We start from the raw sequence: 27766 nt of genomic DNA, 5'->3' as shown, positions 1-27766 counted from the left end.
AGGTGTGGTCAGATGCTTTGAGGGCAGAGGAGAGATCTAGAGTCTAATAGACCCCAATTTTTTTTTTTTTTACAAAGAGTACCTGTCATTACCTATTGCTATCATAGGGGATATTTACATTCCCTGTGATAACAATAAAAATGATCAAAAAAAAAAAATGAAAGGAACGGTGTAAAAATAAAATAAAAAAGCAAAATAAATAATAAAAAAAGCACCCCTGTTCCCCCCGTGCTCGCGCGCAAAGGTGAACGCAAGTGTCTGTCTCGTGTCATATATAAATTGCACCATGCATGTGAGGTATCACCACGAACGTAAGATCGAGGGAAGTAATTTTAGCAATGGACCTCCCCTGTAAATCTAAAGTGGTAACCTGTAAAGGCTTTTAAAAATGTATATAGTTTGTCGCCGCTGCTCGGTTGTGCGCAATTTTAAAGCATGTCATGTTTGATATCTATGTACTCGGAATAAGATCATCTTTTATATTTTACCAAACATTTGGGCATTATAGTGTGTTTTAGTGCATTAAAATTCCAAAAAAGTGTTTTTTTTCCCAAAAAATTGCGTTTGAAAAATTGCTCCACAAATACTGTCTAAAAAAAAAAAAAAAAATTACAACACTCACCATTTTAATTTGTAGGGCCTTTGCTTTCAAAAAAAATATATCATGTTTGGGGGTTCAGAGTAGTTTTCTAGCAAGAAAAAAACTTTTTTCATGTAAACGAAAAGTGTCAGAAAGGGCTTTGTCTTCATGTGGTTAGAAGAGTGGGTGATGTGTGGCATACGCTTCTAATGTTGTGCATAAAATACCAGGACAGGTCAAAACCCTCCCAAATGACCCCTTTTTGAAAAGTAGACACCCCAAGCTATTGAGTCCATGGAATATTTTATATGTTGCCACAAGTTTTGGGAAAATTACAATATATATATTTTTTTCATAAAGTTGTCACTAAATGATATATTGCTGAAACATACCATGGGCATATGTGAAATTACACCCCAAAATACATTCTGTTGCTTCTCCTGAGAATGGGGATACCACATGTATGGGACTTTTGGGAGCCTAACCGCGTACGGGACCCCGAAAACCAATCACCGCCTTCAGGATTTCTAAGGATGTAAATTTTCTGGTTTCACTCCTCACTACCTATCACAGTTTTGGAGGCCATGAAATGCCCAGATAGCACAACCCCCCCCCCCCCCCCCCCAATATATGAGTAATATATCATTTAGTGACAACTTTGTGTACATTTTTTTTTTTTTTTCATTTTTCAATCACTTGTGACAAAACAATTAAGTATTCAATGTGCTCAACAAGCCTCTCAGCAAATTCCTTGGGGTGTCTACTTTCCAAAATGGGGTCATTTGTTTTTTTTATGCCCTGCCATTTTATCACGAAATGAGATAGGTAGTCATAAACTAAAAGCTGCGTAAATTCCAGAAAATGTACCCTAGTTTGTAGACGCCATAACATTTGTGCAAACCAATAAATATACGCTTATTGAATTTTTTTTAACCCGAGACATGTGGCTGAATGCTTTTTGGTCTAAATGTTTGACTAAAATTGAGTTTATTGTAATTTTTTTCATAGCTAAAAGTAGAAAATATAATCTTCTTTCAAAATATTCTGTCTTTTTTTTTCATTTATATCACAAAAAATAAAAAAACGCAGAGGTGATCAAATACCACCAAAAGAAAGCTCTATTTGTGGGAAAAAAAAGACGCAAAATTCGTTTGGGTACAGCATTGCATGACCGCGCAATTACCAGTTAAAGCTAAAGCTTAAGGCTACACAGCCAGGAAATGTCAGGGATCTCTGTGAACATAACACCACAATGAAATCACAGATATCTGTCTCTCCCTTCTAAGGGGTAATCCTTGCGAACTTCGGTGGATCACTCCGAGGTGGCTAGATGATCTTCTTTCACTCAATTAGCTGCAGTCATCCTGGTTTCATGGGATTGAATTTTTAAAAAAATATTCAAAGCTATATTAATTTAATACACCATGAAGGTGCAGTTCAGCGGAATTTGAGACCTGACGTTTCGCCTATCCCACTGACTTGTATTGTTATAAGGAGAACACAGAGTTAAATAGAACAGCATGCTTTTATGTAACCCCTGAAGAAGGAAATATATACCTTAAAAAAATCTCCTCCTCCCCTCGTTTTCCGAAACATGTTGGGTATCTTGGTTCACACACCTCATTGACTTGACGCCCAGTCTGGACCTGCAGTGTGTTCCAAATATAGCAGCTGTTTTGACTATTTGCTACGTGTTTCACTCATTGTTTTTAGGCGATTTTTGTATATACATACATTGTTGTCCATTTTTGTACCAATAAAGTTTAAAGATTTTTTATCTACTTCATACCTCTATTTGGTGTACCCTGCTCTAAATTCTCTCTTTGTCCGCAATATCCCTGGGGCATCCTCTCCATACGCAATTACCAGTTAAAGCAGCTCAGTGCCAAATTGTAAAAAGTGCTCTGGTCAGGAAGGGGGTAAAACTTTCCTGGGCTGAAGTGGTTAAAGGGGTAAATCCTTCTGGGGCTGAAGTGCCAAGTTTTTGTAGGTGATTGGGAACTCCAAAATAGCTCAGGAATGCACCGTCATGTGGCTATTGAGACTAATCTGCTCAAGAGAATAAATATTCTACATCTCTCTGACATGTATGGGCGTCCGCAAGAGGGGGCAAGGGGGGTCAAGTGCCCCCCCCCTGGAGTCCGCAAGTTGACAGTGCGGGCAGTGCCGGCTAAACTGTGCTCAAGGGTGCCATGTGCTGGAAGCTCCCTGTGCTCCTACACTCAGCTGAGAAGACATCAGTTACACTTCTCTGTCAGCAGGAGTTAACTCCTCCCCAGAGATCATTTCTAGTCCCCGCCTCTGACATGATGTCATTCAGAGGCTGGGACAGGAAGAGAGAAAGGCACCACGAGGGAGCATGCATGTTTCTGGAATTAGGTAAGTGAGCAATGGCAGTCCGAGGAGAATATATGTTGCTTAACAGTGTCATGTTGCAGTGAATCTTTTCCAGTGCACTGGACTGGTTAATGTCCTGGGAATTGTGGTGGGTTTTGTGATCGGGGGTTAATTAAGCCATTAGCCAGTAATATGCAGCATGAAGGGGTTAATGTACTGACGCTGGCCACTAATTCAGCACAAGGCATTACTGAACACTGTCATTGATCTCTAATGCATTAGTGGCCAGTAGCAGTTAATTAACCCCCTTGTGCTGCATTAGTGGCCAGTGTCAGTGTTAACCTATTCCTGCTGCAATACAAAGGGGTAATTAACACTGCCACTGGCCACTACTGCATTAGTGATCACTAGCAATGTTCATTAACCCATTGAGCTGAATTAGATGCCAAATATCAGTGTTAATTAGCTCCTTCATGCTGCATGGTTTTAAATTAGCATATCACCACTGACCATCTAAGCTGGGGCTAATATTGCAGTTACTGCACCAACACTGGGGATTATTATTGCAGAAACTGACACCAATACTGGCAGTTATTATTGCAGAAACTGACACCAATACTGGGGATTATTGCAGAAACTGACACCAATACTGGAGATTATTATTGCAGAAACTGACACCAACGCTGGGGATTATTATTGCAGAAACTGACAACAATACTGGCAGTTATTATTGCAGAAACTGACACCAACGCTGGGAATTAATATTGCAGAGACTGACACCAATACTGGGGATCATTATTGCAGAAACCGACACCCATGCTGGGGATTATTATTGCAGAACCTGACACCAATATTGGTGGTTATTCTTGAGGAAACTGACACCAACGCTGGGGATTATTATTGCAGAAACTGACACCAGGTTAACCACATCCACTGGTAAACTAGCAGAGGCTTCAACAACAGTTCCCACATCTTGGCCACTGCAAAACCAAACAAAATGTGCCAAATGTGGCAGTGGAAGGGGGGAGGGTTATCACGCTTTATGTGAGCCCCTCCCCTTCATGACATTATTGAAAAGGGGTGGAGCATGGGTGACCTTGCACGCCCATGCTGACATGTAAATAAAACTTTCATTGTTTTGGTTTAAATGTTTAATTTCTGAATAAAAATGTATATAGTTCATGTATAACCTAAATCTATATTTTCCAATTTATGGTAAAAGCACCATTTGTGTTACCCTTCTGGGGCGGAAAGAGTGTTTGTTGGAGGGGGGGGGGGGGACAGATATATCCTTGACAAAAACCAATAACATTATTGAACAAAGCTGCACAGTTTTTTAATATCTGCATATCTGCTAGGGCCCCATGACTGCATAGGCATTTCCTGAAAAAGGTAAACTTAGCCTTTAATACTGTCAATAAGTAAGTCATACATCATTTAAAAACAATAGTAAATGTCATATGGAAACAAGTTTAAATAAATAAGTCTTCAAGTTATTCTAGCGGCATAATTTTACCAAGGATAAATAGATGTCTTATGAGCTACGTATGATATATTTTTGCATTTTATTGTTAACAGCAATATTACACATTATGCACACTTATATTAAGAAAGCATCTTATCTTGGCAAATCAAGCAGCGTCAGATAACCTTTAAAGGATAAGTTCACCTTTCTGAACCTGAACATGTTACATGTTATACCCGTATTTAGAGTGTAACATGTTCAGCAACCTCCCTCTGCACCCCTGATCTCCTCTTTCCCCATGACAGTGGATGGGGGATCTTCCCCCCCGTACCTACTGTCACAGTTTAAAATCAGTGTGGCTGTGCAGATCTCTGCCCACACAGCTGTGCAATTCATTCACAGAGTTCTGTGAATGAATGAACTACAAATGCCATCCTCCACTGTGGCAAACAGCTTGTTGTTCTCACTGAACTGTGAGGGCAATGTTGAGTGCTCTCGTAGTTCATTGATTATTTCTGCTCTTCAGTAACTGTCTGACTGTATGGGAGGTATGGGCAGACAGCTGTAATGAGTGTCTGTAGGAGCCTAATTTTTACCTGCAAAAAATGTGCAGGACATCTAATATATATAATATATAATATGTATATATATATATATATATATATATATATATATATATATATATATATATATATATATATATATATATATATATATTTTTTTTTTAAAATAAACTTATCCTGTAAAACACTACAGTGGCCCAATAAATAATCCCTACAGATGTCCTAGTGAATTGATTAAATATTTGGCAAAGAGGGTCCAGCTTTAAAATACAAGTGGATGTAAACTCCCATTCACTTACCCCTGTGTTATAGCATTTATACTGTAACAGTAAGCAAAAAAAACGGCTAGAACAGTGTTATAGGTTACTGCAATGTGAAGAGCCCATTGCTGGATATTGTTAAGGGGCCTATAAGCAGATGCTAACAGAGGTATTTCTGTACAGGTATGTTCAATATTTTTGGGATTAAATGTATTTTCTGCTGTGTAAGTTGCACTGCTTAGTTAATGTTGCCCAGTAGAGGTGTTTCCATTTGGTAGGTAAGTGTTAGCTCTGCTGGACAGGTTTTCTCTGGCTTTTCTGAAGACTACTGTCCCCTGCTGGACAAAATATATAAAAAGGGAACTAAATCTACATCAGGAGCTCTTTCGGGACTGAACGGCTAAGATGTAAGCTACCACTCTGCCAGGATACCACCCATTGTGTTCGGAAAATAACTTTGTCGTTCAGTTCAGCTGCCTGGTCTTAAGTCATTAAAGGGGTGCATGCATGGTGTATCAAAATAACAGGACTTAATCAAGGGGGCAAAAAAAGTTAGAGAAGATACAGTACTGAGGCCTAACAAGCAGATAAGTTGTCCTAAGGAAGCTATATTTCCATTTCTAAAGATTACCATACTTGTGTCAAGTGCTTAAGCACACAACCAGCCATTTGACATGGCATGGGAGATGGAGTGAAGAGGTTTGATGCTTGGCCCTTTTACTGGCAACTGGTTCCCCACATACTGGGACTATCCTCGTAACACAGAGTTCCTAGGGACCTAGCCTGGAGAACAAGCATGTGTTTATTAATACTGAGCTTCCTGTATTCAATAGCAACATACAAATTATAGGCATTGGGAGTGAGGTGACAGGACTGCTGGGTTGGTGGAGACTGGTACAAGCTCTGCTGTACCAGCTGATAAATGCTGCACACCTGGGGAGAGGTGAAGTCTAACAGAAGTGTGTCCATACTGCATATGTGTTAACAGTGTAGAAGTTTTGCCACAGATTAGAAAGAGACAATTGTGCTCCCATAGGAGTCATGATTTTAACCTAGAGCACTGCCTTAATGCTGATTTCACATGACCACAGCCTCTGCCTACCACTGAGGGCGCTATCGAGGGCTCGCTCCGGGGTCCCCACACTCCAGTGCTGAGCCCCGCCAACAGATCCATGCATCTAGTTTTATTCTTATTTAAAGATACATTAAATACAGAATTTTCACTTACTGTTAATACGGGACTTTCAACTCCCACCCAGAATGTGCTTCGTGTCTGGACAAATGTAGCTCTGTGTACAGAATAGGAAAGGCATATAGATTATCTACAGTATAGCTTTGATGATTAGAATGAATCTGCAAAATTATTTTGTTAGAAATACAAACACTAGGGTCCATTTCTAAAAGGTTGAGATTGATATTTCTCATGTAACATATCAAATATGAATTTCTATGCATGTACTGTATATACAATGTATATATAAATATACTGTATATATCACTTACTCCCATAGGAGCTGCTGGAATTTTGCCCAGGTTTTTCCGCAGTTGGTTGCCACGCAGCCAGGCGCACAATCAAAGTCACAATTTTTCCCAATAACCAGTCTAGGGGTAATGTTTTTGTTGTTTTAATTTTTAGAGAACTTGGATGGGGTTGGGGGAGTGGGATACTCAAAAAAAGAAACTATGTACAGGTTTGAGGACAATAAACTCCTTTCTGAAAAGCTGAAGTAGAAGTCCTTGCTCATAGCAAACTGTGGAGTTGGCTTGTAGTAGAAACAGTTAAATGCAGAGCTGAAGCAGAAGCCCTTGCATATAGCAAACTGTGGACTTCCTTTAGAGTAACTTCACGAGGAATCAGATAGTCTAAACTCTTCAGGACACCAGCCGATGTCTCCTTTAGCAATACACACACAGCTGACCCTCTAGCACAAGAGGGGTGGCAGCAGCCCAACAGCCTCTAAGATCTCTTAGTCGGTACACACAGAATGTCCAGGGACAGTTGGTTGCCTCCTTCCAACTTCCAAGCATCACCTTTCTCCAGTGAAACCTGACTAGATCTTCAGCAGACAGCCCCTCAGTCAGCTCTCTGTAGCCTCAGCATCCAGACCCTCAGATTGCCCACTCGAGGCCTCACGAACAGCAAGCACATGGTAGCTTTGCCATGGAGGGCAGTAAGCCCTCCAGGCTTGATTGATCCTCTCCAAGACAGACCCTGAGCTCAGTGTGCTCAGAGAATTTATACAGACTCCCAGCATGCCTTTAGGCCCTGCTTCCTGAGATTGGCAAGGGCTGAATAAATGTTCATACTGCATAGCGTAAAAAGTGTACTAAAGCGCTGATATGAACTAGTAAATAAATAAGTGACAAATACTAGAAGATGACCGAATAATATAGCTGCAATTATTGTGTATGTGAACTGATATCACACAAAAAGTGTTGTATATATTCAGAATGTATAATGCACTAATATTAACCTCCCAAAATAACACAGTGTGATCTCTTAATGATTAATCAGTGAATCATGTGCAAAATAATCACATGGAGACTATTATAAATAACATAACATCCTTCACCATAACAGAATCCTATTACTAAATATCAATGTGATAATAAATTATTAAACACAATTAAAAAGAGAAAAATAAAGATGAGATATATTAATGTGATGAACTACAGTGCACAGGTATCTCAATAGGACAGCATATTGCTGTGAAAAAATATAACATCTTTGGTGATTTGATGAATATAGACAGGTTTCAATGAGTAATCCCCAGTGATAGCTGGCTTGCTCATATATTCAGCTGCTCATTAGCATGGGCTGGCTTCTGGCTTTCAAAGAACTTCTGCAGTATGAAACAACAAAAAAAGAAAGACCATTGCGCAGGCAGTGTGATATGTAATCCCTATATACTAAGGGAAAAAATTCACTCACCCTTATTAGCAGAATAAATCGCATATGGTAAGGTCAGTTACATACAGATAACAGCTGTGATCTCCTAACACGCCAACAGTGTACACACAGCACTGCTCGTTACTGGCTCCTCCCGACCGGTTTCATCACTAGACACGTGACTTTTTCAAAGGTGACCATGTGACGACCTTGCTTAGTATTTATAGTGTGCATGCCGGTTGCCATAGTGACCAGGGAGTGTAATGCATCATCTTGCCGCTATATGCATTCTGCACTACATTCAAACAACATAATATCCATACAAAGTAACAGTTTAATACATATAGATACATCATTTTTACAATAAAATATATATTTAAAAACATTATTGCAACTCTACCCTAAAACCCATTTAAATACATGAAGTAAGCAGATATAACCTAGGAACTCCCTCCAGTGGTGAATCAATGGAATTACATCTCTACATAATCATCCGCTAATGAGTTGACTGTAAATGGATGTGTATGAGATAGAAAGATGCTAGAAAGATGCTAAAAAAAAACGCAAAAAAAATGTTTTGACAAAAATATTTAAAAATTTATAATAAAATTATTAAAAATATTTTAAAATATTAAAAACTTGTTTTGGAGGAGCAGATGTCAAGAGATATATTAGAAATTCGAAAAATAAAACAATTTATATCAAAATCTATATTTAAGCCAAAAGGTGCAAGAGTACCCATTTCAAAAATCCATTTTGATTCGCTTTTACTTAATTCTCTCACTTTATTACTACCCCGCCAGTGCTGTTTATATTTTTCAATGACCCAAAATTTCAATAACGCAGGGTCTTTGTCATGATAGATAGAGCAAAATGGCATAACACACTGTGTTTTGGAAAACCTTTTTCAATATTCTGTATGTGCTCCCGAATGCGCTTCCACATAGGGCATTTCGTTCTTCCCACATACTGTAGGGAGCATGGACATTGTAATGCATACACCACCCCCTCAGTTCTACATGACACAAAATCTTTGATTTCAAAATCTTTGTTTTTACTGGTAGATATGAAATTGATGCATTTTTGACCATTTTGCTTTGTATTCCTACAAGCATAGCATCTTTTACATGGAGAGAAACCCTTTTCTTGAAAAAATGTGAACCCCTGTGAGATTTTTGGAGGGTCCAAAACATTTTTCGCTATTAAATCCATTAAAGTTGGTGCCTTTCTATAAACAAATTTTGGTTTCTCTGGTAAAATACTACGTAATTGGTGATCCACTAAAAATAGTGACCAATGCTTTTTTAAATATATGCTCGATTTGTCTACGCTGAATATTATAATCCAGAATCATAGGAATCTCTTGGTACTGTGTGGTTTTCTTTTGTTTGTCTCTAATTAATTCTTCCCTTGAGAGCTCCGATACCTCCTTGATTTTATCTTCTATAAAATCATTATTATACCCCTTTTGAACAAATCTCCTTCCAATAATATTAGCTTGTTCCAAAAAAGTGCTTTTATCAGTGCAATTTCTTCTTAGACGTATTAGTTGCCCCTTCGGAATGTTAATCAGCCAGGGATCAAAGTGACAGCTGTCTACAGGGATATAACTATTCCTCTCGACTGGTTTAAAAAAAGTTTGGGGGGCGTGGCCTGCGCTTGAGCTAGATGGCAGCATAAGACCGGAGCTCCGGTAAAATCCAGGGAAATAACGGCACAAAACACGCCATCGGGTCCCGTTTTTGCTCTCCACAGCTGGCGATTCACCCTGGGACAAGGAAGAGAGGATGTCCAGGAAAAGAAAAGAGCAAAGGAAGCCACAGCGCCTGACGGACTTCTATAGCATGAAACAACATGACGGTAGGCAAGATGGCGCCGGGTCGTCCTCTACCCCAGCTAATATCCCCGCCAGCCATCTGACTAAACAGAGCAGCCACAGGCAAAATAGACCCCCATCTGAAAGCCCACACCCATACTCTCCCTCCCCGCCATCAGGTAGCCCTGCTAAAGCGAAATTCAGGATGGATGGAGAGGGATCCCTCGGAGCGGCAAGCCCAGGCATTGACTCAGGGGATGACACACGTGAGCTCCCTGATTCCATTGAAACCTTTCCTACCATGCATCAACCAGTGATAGACACAGTGCTGAAAGATATGCTCTTATCACTAAGAAGCTCACTACAATCAGATATGATGAAGTGTATGCACAAATTTAACACCAATCTTCAGGCTGTAGAAACACGGGTTGAGCACATAGAGCAAAAGATGGGAGAATATGCTGTCACCATTAATGATTTAGTGGACTACCATGAGGAAAGAGAGGGAGATACTGATTGGATGAAAGATAAAATCGCAGACATTGAGGACAGAAATAGGAGGAACAATTTGAAAATCAGGGGGATCCCTGAAACAGTCCTGCAAGCTGACTTAAGATCCTATGCCACCTCACTGTTTAAATCTCTCCTACCTGATCTTTCTGATCTGGAGATCACAATAGACAGAATTCATTGCCTGCCAAAACCGTCATACCTGTCAGAACACATCCCTAGAGATGTGATCCTGCGCCTACATTTCTATCATGCCAAAGAACAACTGATGTTGATCATGCGCCAGAAAGATCAAATCCCCGCGCAATTTCAACATCTACAGTTCTATGCTGATCTTTCTCAGTACACCTTGCAAAAAAGGAAGAACTTAAACACCATCACTAAAGCACTGAGAAACCACCACATCACCTATAGATGGGGGTACCCCACCAAACTCACTATAACTAAAGATGGACGCACCCACGTGGTGAATTCACTAGAAAAGGGCCTCTCCCTTTTGGAGGAATGGAAAATTATACCAGAACAGGAGACGACCACGGCTAAAACGCCCAGATCAGTGGAACCTGCGTGGAAGACGGTCACTACAAAAAACGCAAAATCACACTCTTAACTCAGGATGGTTAACTTATAACCTACTAATCCCTGGAAATCTGTCCAAGAGCTCACAGGCTTGAACTCTTTTCCCCCACCTACTTGAACAGCAATAAGCTGTACCTTAACGTTTGTGTTTTCAGGTTTGGGCTCAGCTCTTGAAAATGCTGATCCCACACAAGTTTGATGAATACACTGCCTTTCAGTTTATGTTTGTTTTTATGTTTCCCTTGTCTTTTTTTTTCTGTTGTGTCTGGAACTGCAGCAGCCAGAACATATACAATTACCGTAAGGACATGCCCTACCTCAACAACAAATATGAAGATAGAACTCTCCTCACTACACATTTCCAACTTGAATTCATCATCGCACTGCCTCCCAAATGTGAATACATATCAAGCTATGTTATACTATACAGTGCCTATTCCTTGCTATCCCTGAAAATACCACTAGAGGGCAACATTGCCTCAAAAATGATTACTTATCACAAAATCCCGGATAACACACAAATCCCTCAATTATGGGTATAAAAATCCTCTCTATTAATACGAAAGGCCTCAACCACCCCGCTAAGAGGATGTCAATGTGGAAAGAGGCTCTTTCCAACAAGTTTGACATTATCTGCGTGCAGGAAACGCACTTCTCCACAACAGCTACTCCTTCTTGCACTCACAGGAACTTCTCATATATCTTTACTGCCAATGCCCAAAATAAAACAAAAGGAGTCCTCACAGCCATACCGGACACAGTAGCGTTTTCAGTCCACGAAACAATCAAAGACCCTGGAGGTCGGTATTTAACCTCCCTGGCGGTATGATTATTTCTGATTTTAGGTGCTGAAAGCGGTACAATTATTTTGCACAGAAATTTGGCGTTTTATATTGTAGGCCTGTAATTCTTAGGAATAGTTCACTTAAATCTGTCCAAACAAGAGTCTAGTAGACATCCCGGGTATGATAAAGTTTGAAAAACGAAATAAAAAATTATAATATAATAAATAACTATAAATAATTATAACAAATAATAATATAATAATAATAAAAATTATATAATAATGTAATCAAATCAAAAACACTGAAATTTGCTCAGTTGCAGAATTTTAGCTTTTGTTACTTTTAGTGTTTGATGACGGATCTCCTCACAAATCACTATCGCTCAATTCTGCGAGTGATTCTAATTTATTATCGCTTTTTTCTAGCTGCTCTAAAACCACTTTTGATGTAAAGGGACAGTTTTGGTTGCTATGGACAATCTCCAGTTTCCTGGCAGAAAGAACAGTTTTATATATATAAAACTGCATGCAGGACACTGGGCAGACCACTAGGGACAAAGGGGATGTGTAGTTATTTGATACAGTACTGTAATCTGTAAGATTACAGTATGCTGTATCTATACTGTGTGTTTCACTTTTGAATTTACTGCCGAACTCTGTCCCCGTGCGTCGCATCACTCGCAGGGAACGGAGCTCGGCACTGTGAATCGAGCAAGACACAGCGGCTCGCCGATCACAGCGGGGGGACATCGCAGGATCCAGGGGACAAGGTAAGTATGCTCTTCCTGGATCCTGCGATGCAAGCCTGAGTCTGGCTCGGGGATACTGCTTTTGGTATGAAAAATCCAACCCGAGCCAGACTCGGGAATACCGCCAGGGAGGTTAATCTTGATATGTGACCTTAATTCCATCACATACTGCCTCTTTCCCACCAGAAATGTTGAGTGCAATAATCGTGACTTTACCAAAGCCAGGAAGGAACCCAATACCCCCCCAAATTTCAGGCCCATCTCACTGCTTAACACTGATCTGAAAATATATGCCAAAATTATTGCATCCCGATTACTAAACATACTCCCCCTTCTCATACACCCTGACCAAACCGGGTTCACCAAAGGCCGTCAGACGTCAGATGCTACCCGCAGGTTGACAAATATCATACATTTAGCTAGGGTGCACAAAAGGCCTTCTCTGCTGTTGGCGTTGGACGCAGAGAAGGCCTTTGACCGCATACACTGGCAATACCTTACTCAGGTCTTGGGCAGGTTCGGTTTTTCTGGCACCATTCTCTCAGCAATCCTGGCCTTATACTCTAAACCTTCGGCCCAAGTATTTACATCGGGAGCATTATCTAAACCATTTAGCATAACAAACGGCACTAGACAGGGTTGTCCCCTGTCCCCATTAATTTTTAATTTACTTATGGAACCTCTGGCTATATATATTCGCTCCCACCCCGACATTAAAGGTTTCTGCATGGCTAAGTCCACTCATAAGATAAGTTTATTTGCGGACGACATAATCATGATCTTGACCAATGTGGAAACTTCCCTGGCTTTGGTACACAACGCTTTAGAAATGTTCAATAAAATATCTTACTACAAAGTGAATGAGAACAAATCCTACATAATGGGGATAGGCATTGACCCTGGTATACAAGCTAAACTTAGTTCAAGATTCCCATACTCCTGGGAAAATAAAGGGATAAAATACCTGGGTATAACCCTAACAGCAACGTTAGATAGCCTAGTGGCCGCTAACTACACCTCATTCTTGGAAGCTCTACAAAAGAAGCTTTCGGATCTTGCCAAAGTTGAACTATCATGGACAGGAAGACTGGCAGCATTTAAAATGATGGTTCTACCACAGCTGCTCTATTTATTTAGAACGCTCCCAGTCCCTGTCCCTAATTCCTTTTTTTCTAATGCACAATCCCAGATTAATAGATTTCTCTGGCAGGGCAAGAAGGCTAGGTGTACATTCATGAAACTCACTAGATCTAGAGAAGCTGGAGGAATAGGACAAGTCATACTAAAAGACTACTACATAGCAGCAATACTTTCACAAGCCAAATACTGGCTATCCCAATCTCAGATCCATAGATGGTTGGAGCTGGAGACAGCACAGGTCCCTAGGTCAAACCTGGCTGACTTACTGCTGTCATCCGACATCCAGACATACACTCAAACACACTTATCTCCTACAATGGTTGCTACATTACTAGCTTGGAAGACATTCATATCATTAAAATTCACCAATCAAACAACCAAAAGAATTCCGATCACTACATCCAGCCTAACTCTGGTTATACCAAATTTACGTATAGCACATTGGATATCCAGAGGCATACGAACATTAGAGGACTTTATGAATGGTCCAATACTCAAAACATTTGGAACCCTACAAACCGAGTACGGTTTGGAGGACTACGAATATTATAGCTACATCCAGATATCGCATCTTCTTCAAAAATACCACAACACTTCCATTGAAGTACCATGGCGAGTATTCCTATACCTTACAAACCCCAACACCAACATAAATGGTATATCCTTATTTTATAACTTGCTCAACAACAAACATGTGTTCACCAAAACTGACAACATCATAGCATGGGAACACAAATTGGGCGCTTCCTATACTGAAGAACAATGGCAAAAAGCCTTACGCAACACATTTGCAGCCACTAAATGCGTTAACCTGTGGGAGACAACCCATAAATTAACACTAAGTTGGTACCTAACGCCATACCGAATTTCTAAATTCGCTCGACAAACCTCGCCTCTATGCTGGAGAAACTGCGGACAAGTAGGTACACTGCATCATATTATTTGGGAATGCCCAAGTATACATACATTATGGCAAAAAGTATTTATATTAATCTCAACAATAGCAGGAATTACAGTTACAACGAAAGCAGACCTGGCTGTCCTTTCATTAGGCATAGAAAATATACCAGTAGCTACTAGAACTATAATAATACATATATTACTTAGCACTAGGTTAACAATCCTCAGACATTGGAAGGATACTAAACCTCCCACCTTCAGGGAAATTATTGAGTTGACCAACACACACGCTACTTACGAATGTATGTTTGCAGCAACCCAGGGTCAATATTTGAAGTCACAATCCAAATGGTCCAGTTGGATAAAATGGTACGCTAAGAACCATAAAAGTTAAAGTTATCTTCGTTCTGATTATCTACAACCCATACTCATATGAAGAAAACAAAGCTGCATATTTTCTGTTTATATTTTATTTAATTATTATTTATGTTACTTTAACATTGTTACTACCAGTACAACAAAATCGTATATAGACGGAACACTAGTCCTTTTACTAGCTTATTTCCGAAATAGATATTTAGTATGAATATTCATTGCCAAACATCTAACTGAAGATTATACTAGCATATTAACGATAGTCAACAACCGTTATGATGTATTAGGCGAAACTGTGATGTTGCAGAATATCTAAATACACTAAACTGTATGCGAATTGTACTGTTTACGATATATATTGTGTACATTCTGTATTGTCTACAATTTATACTGTTTGATACTGTTTGTTACCTTCAAAACAATAAAAATTATTGGAATTAAAAAAAGTTTTTGTTAGGAATCCATTCTTAGTTAATTGTATATCCAGATCCAGGAAATGTATAGATGTATTACTGATTTCATAGGTAAGAGTATTTTCATCCCCATTCCATAATATTATACAATCATCTTTAAATCTTCAATACATTATCAATTGTGGGGGGGTATTTGAGTGCACCGCATATTCCTCCCATTCGGCCATAAAAATATTAGCTTGGGGCATATTTAGCACCCATTGCAATACCATTAAGGTGCCTATAAAATTCTGAGTTATACCAAAAACAATTATGTTGTAAACCAAATGCCAAATATCTTAAAATAAATCTTTTCTGTTTAGAAATGATATTACTATATCTATCCATGGCCCATCTTGAGGCTTGTATGGCCTCCTGATGGCCTATGCTTGTATACAAAGACAAAATGTCTGCTGTGGCTAACAAGTATTTTTGATCTGGCCCGATTTCAATGTTATTCAATTCCTGAATCAAGTGCTTGGTGTACCTTAGATAAGATGGTGTTGATGGGACTATTGGTTGCAGAAAATTGTCCACATATTCCCCTAACCTTGCATTTATGGAATATATACCATTTATTTTTGGCCGTCCCAGCGGATTCTTCTGATCCTTATGGAGCTTTGGTATTGTGTAAATAATGCATGTTTCTGGTAGGAGATATTTTTCCTCCTTTTTGGTTAATATATTCTTTTTGCTTCCTTTTAGTATCAACTCCTGTAATTCACTTTAATATTCTCTAGTGGGACTTCCTCTCAGTTTTATATATGTATTCTGATCATTCAGTTGTCCTTGAAGTTCATTGTTGTAGTATTCTTTTGATAAAACCACAATTGCACCTCCTTTATCGGCTGGTCTCACTACAAGACTGTTACTATTTTCCAATTCTTTGATTCCTTTTCTAATATCTTGCGGATCTATCATTCTTTTAATTTTAAGTTTATCTACCTCTTGTGTCACCATTTTGTTAAAAACTTCTATATGTTTGTTGTTATGAACAGGGGGGTTGAATAAGGATTTGTTTCTTAAGTTGCATCCATTTACCCATAGCTCATTAGAGGATGATTATGTAGGGATGTAATTCCATTGGTTCACCACTGGAGGGAGTTCCTAGGTTATATCTGCTTACTTCATGTATTTAACCACTTGCCGACCGCCTCACGACGCTATACGTCGGCAGAATGGCACGGGCAGGCAGAATCACGTACCCGTACGTGATCTGCTTCCCGCGGGCGGGGGGTCAGATCGGAGCCCCCCCCTGGTCCCGAGGCAATCGGCTTTTGTCCAGCGGCGATCGGAGGTGAGGGGGAGGCCATCCATTCGTGGCCCCCCCCCTCGCGATCGCCGCCGGCCAATGAAATCATTCCTATGTATGGTAAACAGCAGCAAAGGAAATTATGTAATCTCTCCTTGGCTCGGCAGTTTCCATTCTGGCGCCGAGGAGAGGAGACTGTAATATGAGCGAAAACACACACACACAGTAGAAAAAGGCCAGGCACACAAAACAGCCCTGATCCCCCCCACCGATCCCCCCCTAATCACCCCCCAATCACCCCCCCCCCGTCACACTGACACCAAGCAGTTTTTTTTTTTTTTCTGATTACTGCATGGTGTCAGTTTGTGACAGTGTGTTAGGGCAGTTAGGGTTAGCCCCCTTTAGGTCTAGGGTACCCCACTAACCCCCCCTAATAAAGTTTTAACCCCTTGATCACCCCGTCGCCAGTGTCACTAAGCGATCATTTTTCTGATCGCTGTATTAGTGTCGCTGGTGACGCTAGTTAGGGAGGTAAATATTTAGGTTCACCGTCAGCGTTTTATAGCGTCAGGGACCCCCATATACTACCGAATAAAGGTTTTAACCCCTTGATTGCCCCCTAGTTAACCCTTTCACCACTGATCACCGTATAACTGTTACGGGTGACGCTGGTTGGTTCGTTTATTTTTTATAGTGTCAGGGCACCCGCCTTTTATTACCGAATAAAAGTTTAGCCCCCTGATCACCCGGCGGTGATATGTGTCGCCCCAGGCAGCGTCGGATTAGCGCCAGTACCGCTAACACCCACGCACGCAGCATATGCCTCCCTTAGTGGTATAGTATCTGATCGGATCAATATCTGATCTGATCAGATCTATACTAGCGTCCCCAGCAGTTTAGGGTTCCCAAAAACGCAGTATTAGCGGAATCAGCCCAGATACCTGCTAGCACCTGCGTTTTGCCCCTCCGCCCAGCCCAGCCCACCCAAGTGCAGTATCAATCGATCACTGACACTTACAAAACACTAAACGCATAACTGCAGCGTTCGCAGAGTCAGGCCTGATCCCTGCGATCGCTAACAGTTTTTTTGGTAGCGTTTTGGTGAACTGGCAAAGCACCAGCCCCAGGCAGTGTCAGGTTAGTGCCAGTAGCGCTAACACCCACGCACGCACCGTACACCTCCCTTAGTGCTATAGTATCTGAACGGATCAATATCTGATCCGATCAGATCTATACTAGCGTCCCCAGCAGTTTAGGGTTCCCAAAAACGCAGTGTTAGCGGGATCAGCCCAGATACCTGCTAGCACCTGCGTTTTGCCCCTCTGCCCGGTCCAGCCCAGCCCAGCCCACCCAAGTTCAGTATCGATCGATCACTGACACAAAACACTAAACGCATAACTGCAGCGTTCGCAGAGTCAGGCCTGATCCCTGCGATCGCTAACAGTTTTTTTGGTAGCGTTTTGGTGAACTGGCAAGCACCAGCGGCCTAGTACACCCCGGTCGTAGTCAAACCAGCACTGCAGTAACACTTGGTGACGTGGCGAGTCCCATAAGTGCAGTTCAAGCTGGTGAGGTGGCAAGCACAAGTAGTGTCCCGCTGCCACCAAGAAGAAGACAAACAGGCCCGTCGTGTCCATAATGCCCTTCCTGCTGCATTTGCCAATGTAGTCGGCTGCATGAGAGGCATTTTCTATATGTCCTCCTGAGTACCCCTACCCAACGAACCCCCCAAAAAAGATGTTGTGTCTGCAGCAAGCGCGGATATAGACTTGACACCCGCTATTATTGTCCCTCCTGTCCTGATAATCCTGGTCTTTGCATTGGTGAATGTTTTGAACGCTACCATTCACTAGTTGAGTATTAGCGTAGGGTACAGCATTGCACAGACTAGGCACACTTTCACAGGGTCTTCCAAGATGCCATTGCATTTTGAGAGACCTGAACCTGGAACCGGTTACAGTTATAAAAGTTAGTTACAAAAAAAAGTGTAAAAAAAAAAATAATATATAAAATTTTAAAAAATAGTTGTCGTTTTATTGTTCTCTCTCTCTCTCTATTCTCTCTCTATTGTTCTGCTCTTTTTTACTGTATTCTATTCTGCAATGTTTTATTGTTATTATGTTTTATCATGTTTGCTTTTCAGGTATGCAATTTTTTATACTTTACCATTTACTGTGTTTTATTGTTAACCATTTTTTTGTCTTCAGGTACGCCATTCACGACTTTGAGTGGTTATACCAGAATGATGCCTGCAGGTGTAGGTATCATCTTGGTATCATTCTTTTCAGCCAGCGGTCGGCTTTCATGTAAAAGCAATCCTAGTGGCTAATTAGCCTCTAGACTGCTTTTACAAGCAGTGGGAGGGAATGCCCCCCCCCACCGTCTTCCTTGTTTTTCTCTGGCTCTCCTGTCTCAACAGAGAACCTGAGAATGCAGCTGGTGATTCAGCCAGCTGACCATAGAGATGATCAGAGACCAGAGTGGCTCCAAACATCTCTATGGCCTAAGAAACCGGAAGCTACGAGCATTTCATGACTTAGATTTCGCCGGATGTAAACAGCGCCATTGGGAAATTGGGAAAGCATTTTATCACACCGATCTTGGTGTCGTCAGATGCTTTGAGGGCAGAGGAGAGATCTAGGGTCTAATAGACCCCAATTTTTTCAAAAGAGAGTAACTGTCACTACCTATTGCTATCATAGGGGATATTTATATTCCCTGAGATAACAATAAAAATGATTAAAAAAAAAAAAAAGCACCCCTGTCTCCCCCTGCTCTCGCGCTAAGGTGACCGCAAGTGTCGGTCTGGCGTCAAATGTAAACAGCAATTGCACCATGCATGTGAGGCATCACCGCGAAGGTCAGATTGAGGGCAGTAATTTTAGCAGTAGACCTCCTCTGTAAATCTAAAGTGGTAACCTGTAAAGGCTTTTAAAGGCTTTTAAAAATGTATTTATTTTGTTGCCACTGCATGTTTGTGCACAGTTGTAAAGTATGTCATGTTTGGTATCCATGTACTCGGCCTAAGATCATCTTTTTTATTTCATCAAACATTTGGGCAATATAGTGTGTTTTAGTGCATTAAAATTTTAAAAAGTGTGTTTTTTCCCCAAAAACTGCGTTTGAAAAATCGCTGCGCAAATACTGTGTGAAAAAAAAAAAAATGAAACACCCACCATTTTAATCTGTAGGGCATTTGCTTTAAAAAAAATATATAATGTTTGGGGGTTCAAAGTAATTTTCTTGCAAAAAAAAATAATTTTTTCACGTAAACAAAAAGTGTCAGAAAGGGCTTTGTCTTCAAGTGATTAGAAGAGTGGGTGATGTGTGCCATAAGCTTCTAAATGTTGTGCATAAAATGCCAGGACAGTTCAAAACCCCACAAAATGACCCCATTTTGGAAAGTAGACACCCCAAGCTATTTGCTGAGAGGCATGTCGCGTCCATGGAATATTTTATATTGTGACACAAGTTGCGGGAAAGAGACAATTTTTTTTTTTTTGCACAAAGTTGTCACTAAATGATATATTGCTCAAAAATGCCCAGGTGGCATAAAACCCCCCCAAATGACCCCATTTTGGAAAGTAGACACCCCAAGCTATTTGCTGAGAGGTATAGTGAGTATTTTGTAGACCTCACTTTTTGTCACAAAGTTTTGAAAATTGAAAAAAGAAAAAAAAAAAGTTTTTTCTTGTCTTTCTTCATTTTCAAAAACAAATGAGAGCTGCAAAATACTTACCATGCCTCTCAGCAAACAGCTTGGGGTGTCTACTTTCCAAAATGGGGTCATTTGGGGGGTTTTGTGCCACCTGGGCATTCCATGGCCTCCGAAACTGTGATAGGTAGTGATGAGTGAAATCAAAAATTTACGCCTTCAGAAATCCTGAAGGCGGTGATTGGTTTTCGGGGCCCCATACGCGGCTAGGCTCCAAAAAAGTCCCACACATGTGGTATCCCCATCCTCAGGAGAAGCAGCTAAATGTATTTTGGGGTGCAATTCCACATATGCCCATGGCCTTTGTGAGCAATATATCATTTAGTGACAACTTTTTGTAATTTTTTTTTTTTTGTCATTATTTAATCACTTGGGACAAAAAAAAATAATATTCAATGGGCTCAACATGCCTCTCAGCAATATCCTTGGGGTGTCTACTTTCCAAAATGGGGTCATTTGGGGGGGTTTGTACTGCCCTGCCATTTTAGCACCTCAAGAAATGACATAGGCAGTCATAAACTAAAAGCTGTGTAAATTCCAGAAAATGTACCCTAGTTTGTAGACGCTATAACTTTTGCGCAAACCAATAAATATACGCTTATTGACATTTTTTTTACCAAAGACATGTGGCCGAATACATTTTGGCATAAATGTATGACTAAAATTGAGTTTATTGGATTTTTTTTTATAACAAAAAGTAGAAAATATCATTTTTGTTCAAAATTTTTTGTCTTTTTCCATCTATAGCGCAAAAAATAAAAACCTCAGAGGTGATCAAATACCATCAAAAGAAAGCTCTATTTGTGGGAAGAAAAGGACGCAAATTTCGTTTGGGTACAGCATTGCATGACCGCGCAATTAGCAGTTAAAGCGACGCAGTGCCAAATTGTAAAAAGTGCTCTGGTCAGGAAGGCGGTAAAACCTTCCGGGGCTGAAGTGGTTAAATGTAGTGCAGAACGCATATAGCGGCATGATGATGCATTACACTCCCTGGTCACTATGGCAACCGGCATGCACACTATAAATACTAAGCCAGGTCGTCACATGGTCACCTTTGAAAAAGTCACGTGTCTAGTGATAAAACCGGTCAGGAGGAGCTAGTGACGAGCAGTGCTATGTGTACACTGTTGGCGTGTGAGGAGATCCAAGCTGTTAGCTGTATGCAACTGACCTTACCATATGCGATTTATTCTGCTGAAAAGTGTGAGTGAATTTTTTCCCTTAGTATATAGGGATTACATATCACACTGCCTGCGCAATGGTCTTTCTTATTTTGTTATTTCATACTGCGGGCATTCTTTGAAAGCCAGAAGCCAGCCCATGCTAATGAGCAGCTGAATATATGAGCAAGCCAGCTATCACTGGGGATTACTCATTGAAACCTGTCTATATTCATCAAATCACCAAAGATGTTATATTTTTTCACAGCAGTATGCTGTCCTATTGAGATACCTGTGCACTGTGGTTCATCACATTAATATATCTCATACTGCATAGCTCCACACCTATGTTTCAGAGACTTCTCCATCTCTGAAAAGCAGAGGAAGTAACAGACGGGCAGCAGCTGAGAATTACTGAACTGACCTAATTAATCTGCACTGGATAAAGTCAGCAAAACTAGATTTACAAATCACAGCTACACTGGTTACAGTGAGGCAGCTAAATTTACCTATCAAAAACATACCCAGTTCCAATGAACACAGTGAGCTAGCTTTAGATCTAACTAATCCTAGCACCCACAGTATATAGGAGGGAGCTACATTCATCCCCTGCCAAAAATAAGCCATTTCCTCATTGGCCTGAGCTTCGGACTCCGAAAGAAAACTATGTACAAAAAAATAGGGCAGAAGTATCCCACAAAGTAGGAGGGGAAAATGGGAGGTTAACAATTAACAAAAGCCATGTGTCACTCCACATATCAGCAATAAAGAGTATATAGAAACGAATTAGCAGTAGAACCCTACCAATATGTAGATTACTAGCAACAATTTCACCCTCTCTGCCAAAATAAAATTAAGGGGTGGAGTGACAAAGCAAATATATACATACATTATTTGAACAAATCCCTATTGCTATCTAAGCACACACAATTATTTACAGTAATAGGTTAGTACTGAAGTCGAGTTTGTGCATCCTAACAAACTGGTATATACAATCTACTTTTAAGATACAGATTGAAGCACTATCCCCTAAGGGATAACCCTTCAAGCGTTCACAATACTAGAACATAACATTCCTGACCTTACAGTGGTTGTATAGGTTAGATTTTTTTTTTAAATAACAAACATGTTATACCTACCTCCACTGTGCAGTTCGTTTTAAAGGTAAGAATTAACTATAAGCGCATATACAGGAAAAGGCATACAATAATCGGAGTATATTAGGTTAGCCAGGTGTATAGTCCATGGCTATAGTATTGGCAGCCCAGGGGTTAATTAGGATCTGACAGTTCAGAGTAATTTAAATAGATTGGTGCAGTTCGTTTTGCACAGAGTGGCCCCAATCCTGCTGTTCTGGGGTGCCACGGTGGCTGTCTCGGCTCCTCTTCGCTAAAGCTAACCCCCTCGGGGAAGCTCTTTCCCAAGGGGGTTAGCTTGCGGGCACTCTCCTGTGTCATACACTTGGCGTCCATAGACGCCAAGTGTATGACTCGGTACCGCCCCCCCGGCGGCCGCATCATTGGATGTGATTGGCAGCAGCGCAAGCCAATGGCTGCGCTGCTATCAATCTATCCAAGCAACAGCCAGACTCAGTGGAGAAGAGGACGATGGGGGATACACACAGCAGGTGAACAGGCTCAGGTAAGTAAAATGGGGGGGCTGGGGGGGCCCATGACAGCGAGGTGTTTTTTCACCTTAATGCATAGGATGCATTAAGGTGAAAAAACAAGAACATTTACAACCCCTTTAATGTTTATCTGAATGTAAATTGATGCAGGCATGCAAAATCACTATAAATCACTACACCACATACTATCACATCCTACTTTTAGCAAACTGTGCCACTTAGTGGCTTAACACACTACTAGACCCTACTGGGCACAAAAGAGCACTTGCCATAATTTTACTGCAAATGAGCAATGTACAGGTGCATCTCAAAAAATTTGAATATCATCAAAAAGTTAATTTATTTCAGTAATTCAATTCAAAAAGTGAAACTCATATATTATTAGATTCGTTAAAAACAGAGTGATATATTTCAAGCATTTCTTTCTTTTAATTTTGATGATTATGGCTTACAGCTAGTGAAAACCCAAGATTCAGTATTTCAGAAAATTGAAAATTACATAAGACCAATACAAAAAAAGTATTTTTAATACAAAAATGTTGGCTTACTGAAAAGTATGTCCATGTACAGTATAGCATGCACTCAATACTTGGTCGGGGCTACTTTTGCATGAATTACTGCATCTATGCTGCATGGCATGGAGGAGAACGGGTTGCTTTGACAGCGGCCTTTAGCTCGTCTGCATTGTTGGGTCTGGTGTCTCTCATCATTCCCTTGACAATATCCCCCAGGTTCTCTATGGTGTTTAGGTCAGGTGAGTTTGCTGGCCAATCAAGCACAGTGATACCATGATCATTAACCACTTCAGCCCCGGAAGGATTTACCCACTTCTTGACCAGGCCATTTTTTGCGATACTGCACTGCGCTGCTTTAACTGACAATTGCATGGTCGTGCAATGCTGTACCCAAACGAAATTGATGTCCTTTTTTTCCTACAAATAGAGCTTTCTTTTGGTGGTATTTGATCACCACTGCGGTTTTTATTTTTTGCGCTATAAACAAAAAATGAGTGACATTTTTGAAAAAAAAACCCAATATTTTTTCCTTTTTGCTCTAATAAATATCCAAAAAAAATAAAAAAAATTTCTTCACCAGTTTAGGCCAATATGTATTCTTCTACATATTTTTGGTATACAAAAAAATAGTAATAAGCGCATACTGATTGATTTGTGCAAAAGTTATAGCATCTACAAAATAGGGGATATATTTATGGCATTTTTATTATTATTTTTTTTTTATTAGTAATGGCAGTGATCAGTAAGGATGAGCCGAACACCCCCCCCCGGTTCAGTTCGCACCAGAACTTGCGAACAGGCAAAAAATTTGCACGAACACACAAACACAGTTAAAGTCTATGATACACGAACGTGAAAAATCAAAAGTGCTAATTTTAAAGGCTTATATGCAAGTTATTGCCATAAAAAGTGTTTTGGGACCTGGGTCCTTCCCTAGGGGACATGTATCAATGCAAAAAAAAGTTTTAAAAAGGCAGTTTTTTCAGGAGCAGTGATTTTAATAATGCTTAAAGTGACACAATAAAAATGAAATATGCGTTTAAATATTATGCCTGGGGGGGTGTCTATAGTATGCCTGTAAAGTGGCGCAGTTTTCCTGTGTTTAGAACAATACCACAGCAAAATTACATTTCTAAAGTAAAAAAAAGTAATTTAAAACTGAGGCTGTAATGAATTGTCGGGTCTCGGCAATATAGATAAAACTCATTAAAAAAACAGCATGGGTCCCCCCAAAATCCACACCAGGCCCTTCAGGTCTGGTATGTATTTTAAGTGGAACCCTGCGCTAAAAATGTAAAAAAAAATGGCGTAGGGGTCCCCCAAAATCCATACCAGACCCTTATCTGAGCACGCAACCTGGCAGACCCCCCCTCCTGAACCATACCAGGCCACATGCCCTCAACATGGGGGGGATTCTTTGGAGTCACCCCCAAAGCACCTTGTCCCCATGTTGATGGGGACAAGGGCCTCATCCCCACAACCCTTGCTCGGTGGTTGTGGGGGTCTGCGGGCAGGGGGCTTTTCAGAATCTGAAAGCCCCCTTTAACAAGGGGGCCCCCAGATCTCGCCCCCCCTATCTGAATCGGTAGGATTACATTGTACCCTTATCAATTCACAAAAAAATTTGACACAGCAAACTACAATTTCTAAAGGAAAAAAAGTAATTGAACACTGATCGCTGTAATGAATTGTCGGGTCTCGGCAATATAGCTAAAACTCATTGAAAAAAAGGCATGGGTTCCACACCCCAGTCCATTACCAGGCCCTTTGGGTCTGGTATGAAAATTAAGGGGAACCCGGAACCAAAATGAAAAATAAAATTGCGTGGGGGTCCCCCCAAAATCTATACCAGGCCCTTCAGGTCTGGTATGGATATTAAGGGGAACCCTGCACCAATTTTTTTTTTTTAAATGGCAAAGGGGTCCCCCTATTTTTAGCGCAGGGTTCCCCTTAAAAACCCCCACACAATTTTTTTTTTAATTTTGGTTTGGGGTTCACCTTAATATTCATACCAGACCCGGTAATGGACTGGGGGGGGACCCATGCTGTTTTTTTCAATGAGTTTCATCTATATTGCCAAGAACCGACAATTCATTATAGCCGCAATCAGTTTTAAATTACTTTTTTCCTTTAGAAATGTTATTTTGCTGTGGTGTGCTATTGTTCTAAACACGGGAAAACTGTGCCACTTTACAGGCATACTATAGACACCCCCAGGCATGATAAGGAATATTTAATTTTTATTGTTTCACTTTAAGCATTGTTAAAATCACTGCTCCTGAAAAAACGGCCGTTTTGGCATTGATACATGTCCCCTGGGGCAGGACCCAGGTCCCCTAACACTTTTTATGGCAATGAATTGCATATAAGCCTTTAAAATTAGCACTTTTGGTTTTTCATGTTAATGTCCCATAGACATTAACGGTGTTCTGCGGCTTTCCAATTTGCCGCGAACACTGCATAATGTTCGCTGTTCGGTGAACAGACGAACTCCCGATTGTTCGAGTCGAACGTAAGAACATCGGACTCATCCCTAGTGATTTTTAGCGGAACTACGACATAGCGGCGAACAGATCGGTCACTTTTGACACTTTTTTGGGTCTACTGACACTCATACAGCGATCAGAGCTAAAAATAGCCACTGATTACTGTAAAAAAGTCACTGGCAGGAAATACACATATGGTGATCCACGCAGCTGTGCCAACCTGCCGCAGTATAATGATGCCAGCTGGTCAGCAAGCAGTTAAACCAGGTATTGGTACTTTTGGCAGTGTGGGCAGGTGCCAAGTCCTGCTGGAAAATGAAATCAGCATCTCCATAAAGCTGGTCAGCAGGGGGAAGCATGAAGTGCCCTAGAATTTCCTAGTAGAGGTATGCGCTGACTTTGGACTTGATAAAACACAGTGGACCAACACCAGCAGATGACATGACTCCAAAAAATCATCACTGACTGTGGACACCTTACACTGGACCTCGTGCAACGTGGATTCTGTGCCTCTCCACTCTTCTTCCAGACTCGGGACCTTGATTTCCAAATGAAATGCAAAATTGACTTTTATCTGAAAAGAGAACTTTGGACCACTGAGCAACAGTCCAGTCCTTTTTCTCCTTAGCCCGGGTAAGAAGCTTCTGATGTTGTCTCTGGTTCAGGAGTGGCTTGACACAAGGAATGCCACAGTTGTAGCCCATGTCCTGGATTCATCTGTGTCTGGTGGCTCTTGAAGCACTGACACCAGCCATAGTCCACTCCTTGTGAATCTCCCCTAAATTCTTGAATGGCCTTTGCTTCACAATCCTCTCAAGGCTGTGGTTATCCCAGTTGCTTGTGCACCTTTTTCTACCACACTTTTTCCTTCCACTCAACCTTCCATTAATATGCTTGGATACAGCACTCTGTGAACAGCCAGCTTCTTAGCTTCTTTCGCAATGACCTTTTGTGACTTACCCTCTTTGTGGGGGGTGTCAATGACTGTCAAGTCAGCAGTCTTACCGATGATTGTTTAACCTACTGAGCCAGACTAAGAGACCATTTAAAGGGTCAGGAAACCTTTATAGGTATTTTGAGTTAATTAGCTGATTAGAGTGTGACACTATGGGGTTGATTTACTAAAGGCAAATAGACTGTGCACTTTGCAGAGTGCAGTTGCCCTCTGCAAGTGCAATTGCTCCAGAGCTTAGTAAATGAGGTAAGGCTTGACTTTGCAAAAAGTACCCAATCCTGTGCAAGGAAAATTAAAAAAACAGCATTTTTGCTTGCACATGATTGGATGATGGAAGTCAGCAGAGCTTCTGCTCATTTACTAAGCTCTGGAGCAACTGCTCTTGCAGAGGGCAACTGCACTTTGCAAAGTGCACAGTCTATTTCCCTTTAGTAAATCAACCCCTATGAGTCTGCAATATTGAGCTTTTTCACATTATTCTAGTTTTCTGAGATACTGAATTTTGGGTTTTACACTAGCTGTTAGCCAAAATAATGAAAAGATAAAAAAGAAAAGCTTGAAATATATCACTCTGTGTGTAATTAATCTACATGATATGAGTTTCACTTTTTGAACTGAATTACTGAAATAAAATTAATAAATAAATGAACTTTTTG

General features: G+C 40.6%; 1 protein-coding gene across 1 annotated transcript in view; it reads right to left on the bottom strand.

Annotated features, from left to right (window-relative positions):
* Nucleotides 1-27766, bottom strand: part of LOC141103569 (putative ferric-chelate reductase 1) — a 172900-nt gene that overhangs the window by 88994 nt on the left and 56140 nt on the right. Inside the window, exon 4 of the mRNA XM_073593299.1 lies at nucleotides 6419-6494. Within this exon, the coding sequence (XP_073449400.1) occupies nucleotides 6419-6494 (76 nt within the window). The remainder of the gene's footprint in view (nucleotides 1-6418; nucleotides 6495-27766) is intronic.

The sequence above is a fragment of the Aquarana catesbeiana genome, linkage group LG07 (assembly GCF_042186555.1).
Source record: "Aquarana catesbeiana isolate 2022-GZ linkage group LG07, ASM4218655v1, whole genome shotgun sequence".
Taxonomy (NCBI): domain Eukaryota; kingdom Metazoa; phylum Chordata; class Amphibia; order Anura; family Ranidae; genus Aquarana; species Aquarana catesbeiana.
Note: the sequence above shows the minus strand (reverse complement) of the source record. Positions and strands in the feature narration are given on the sequence as shown.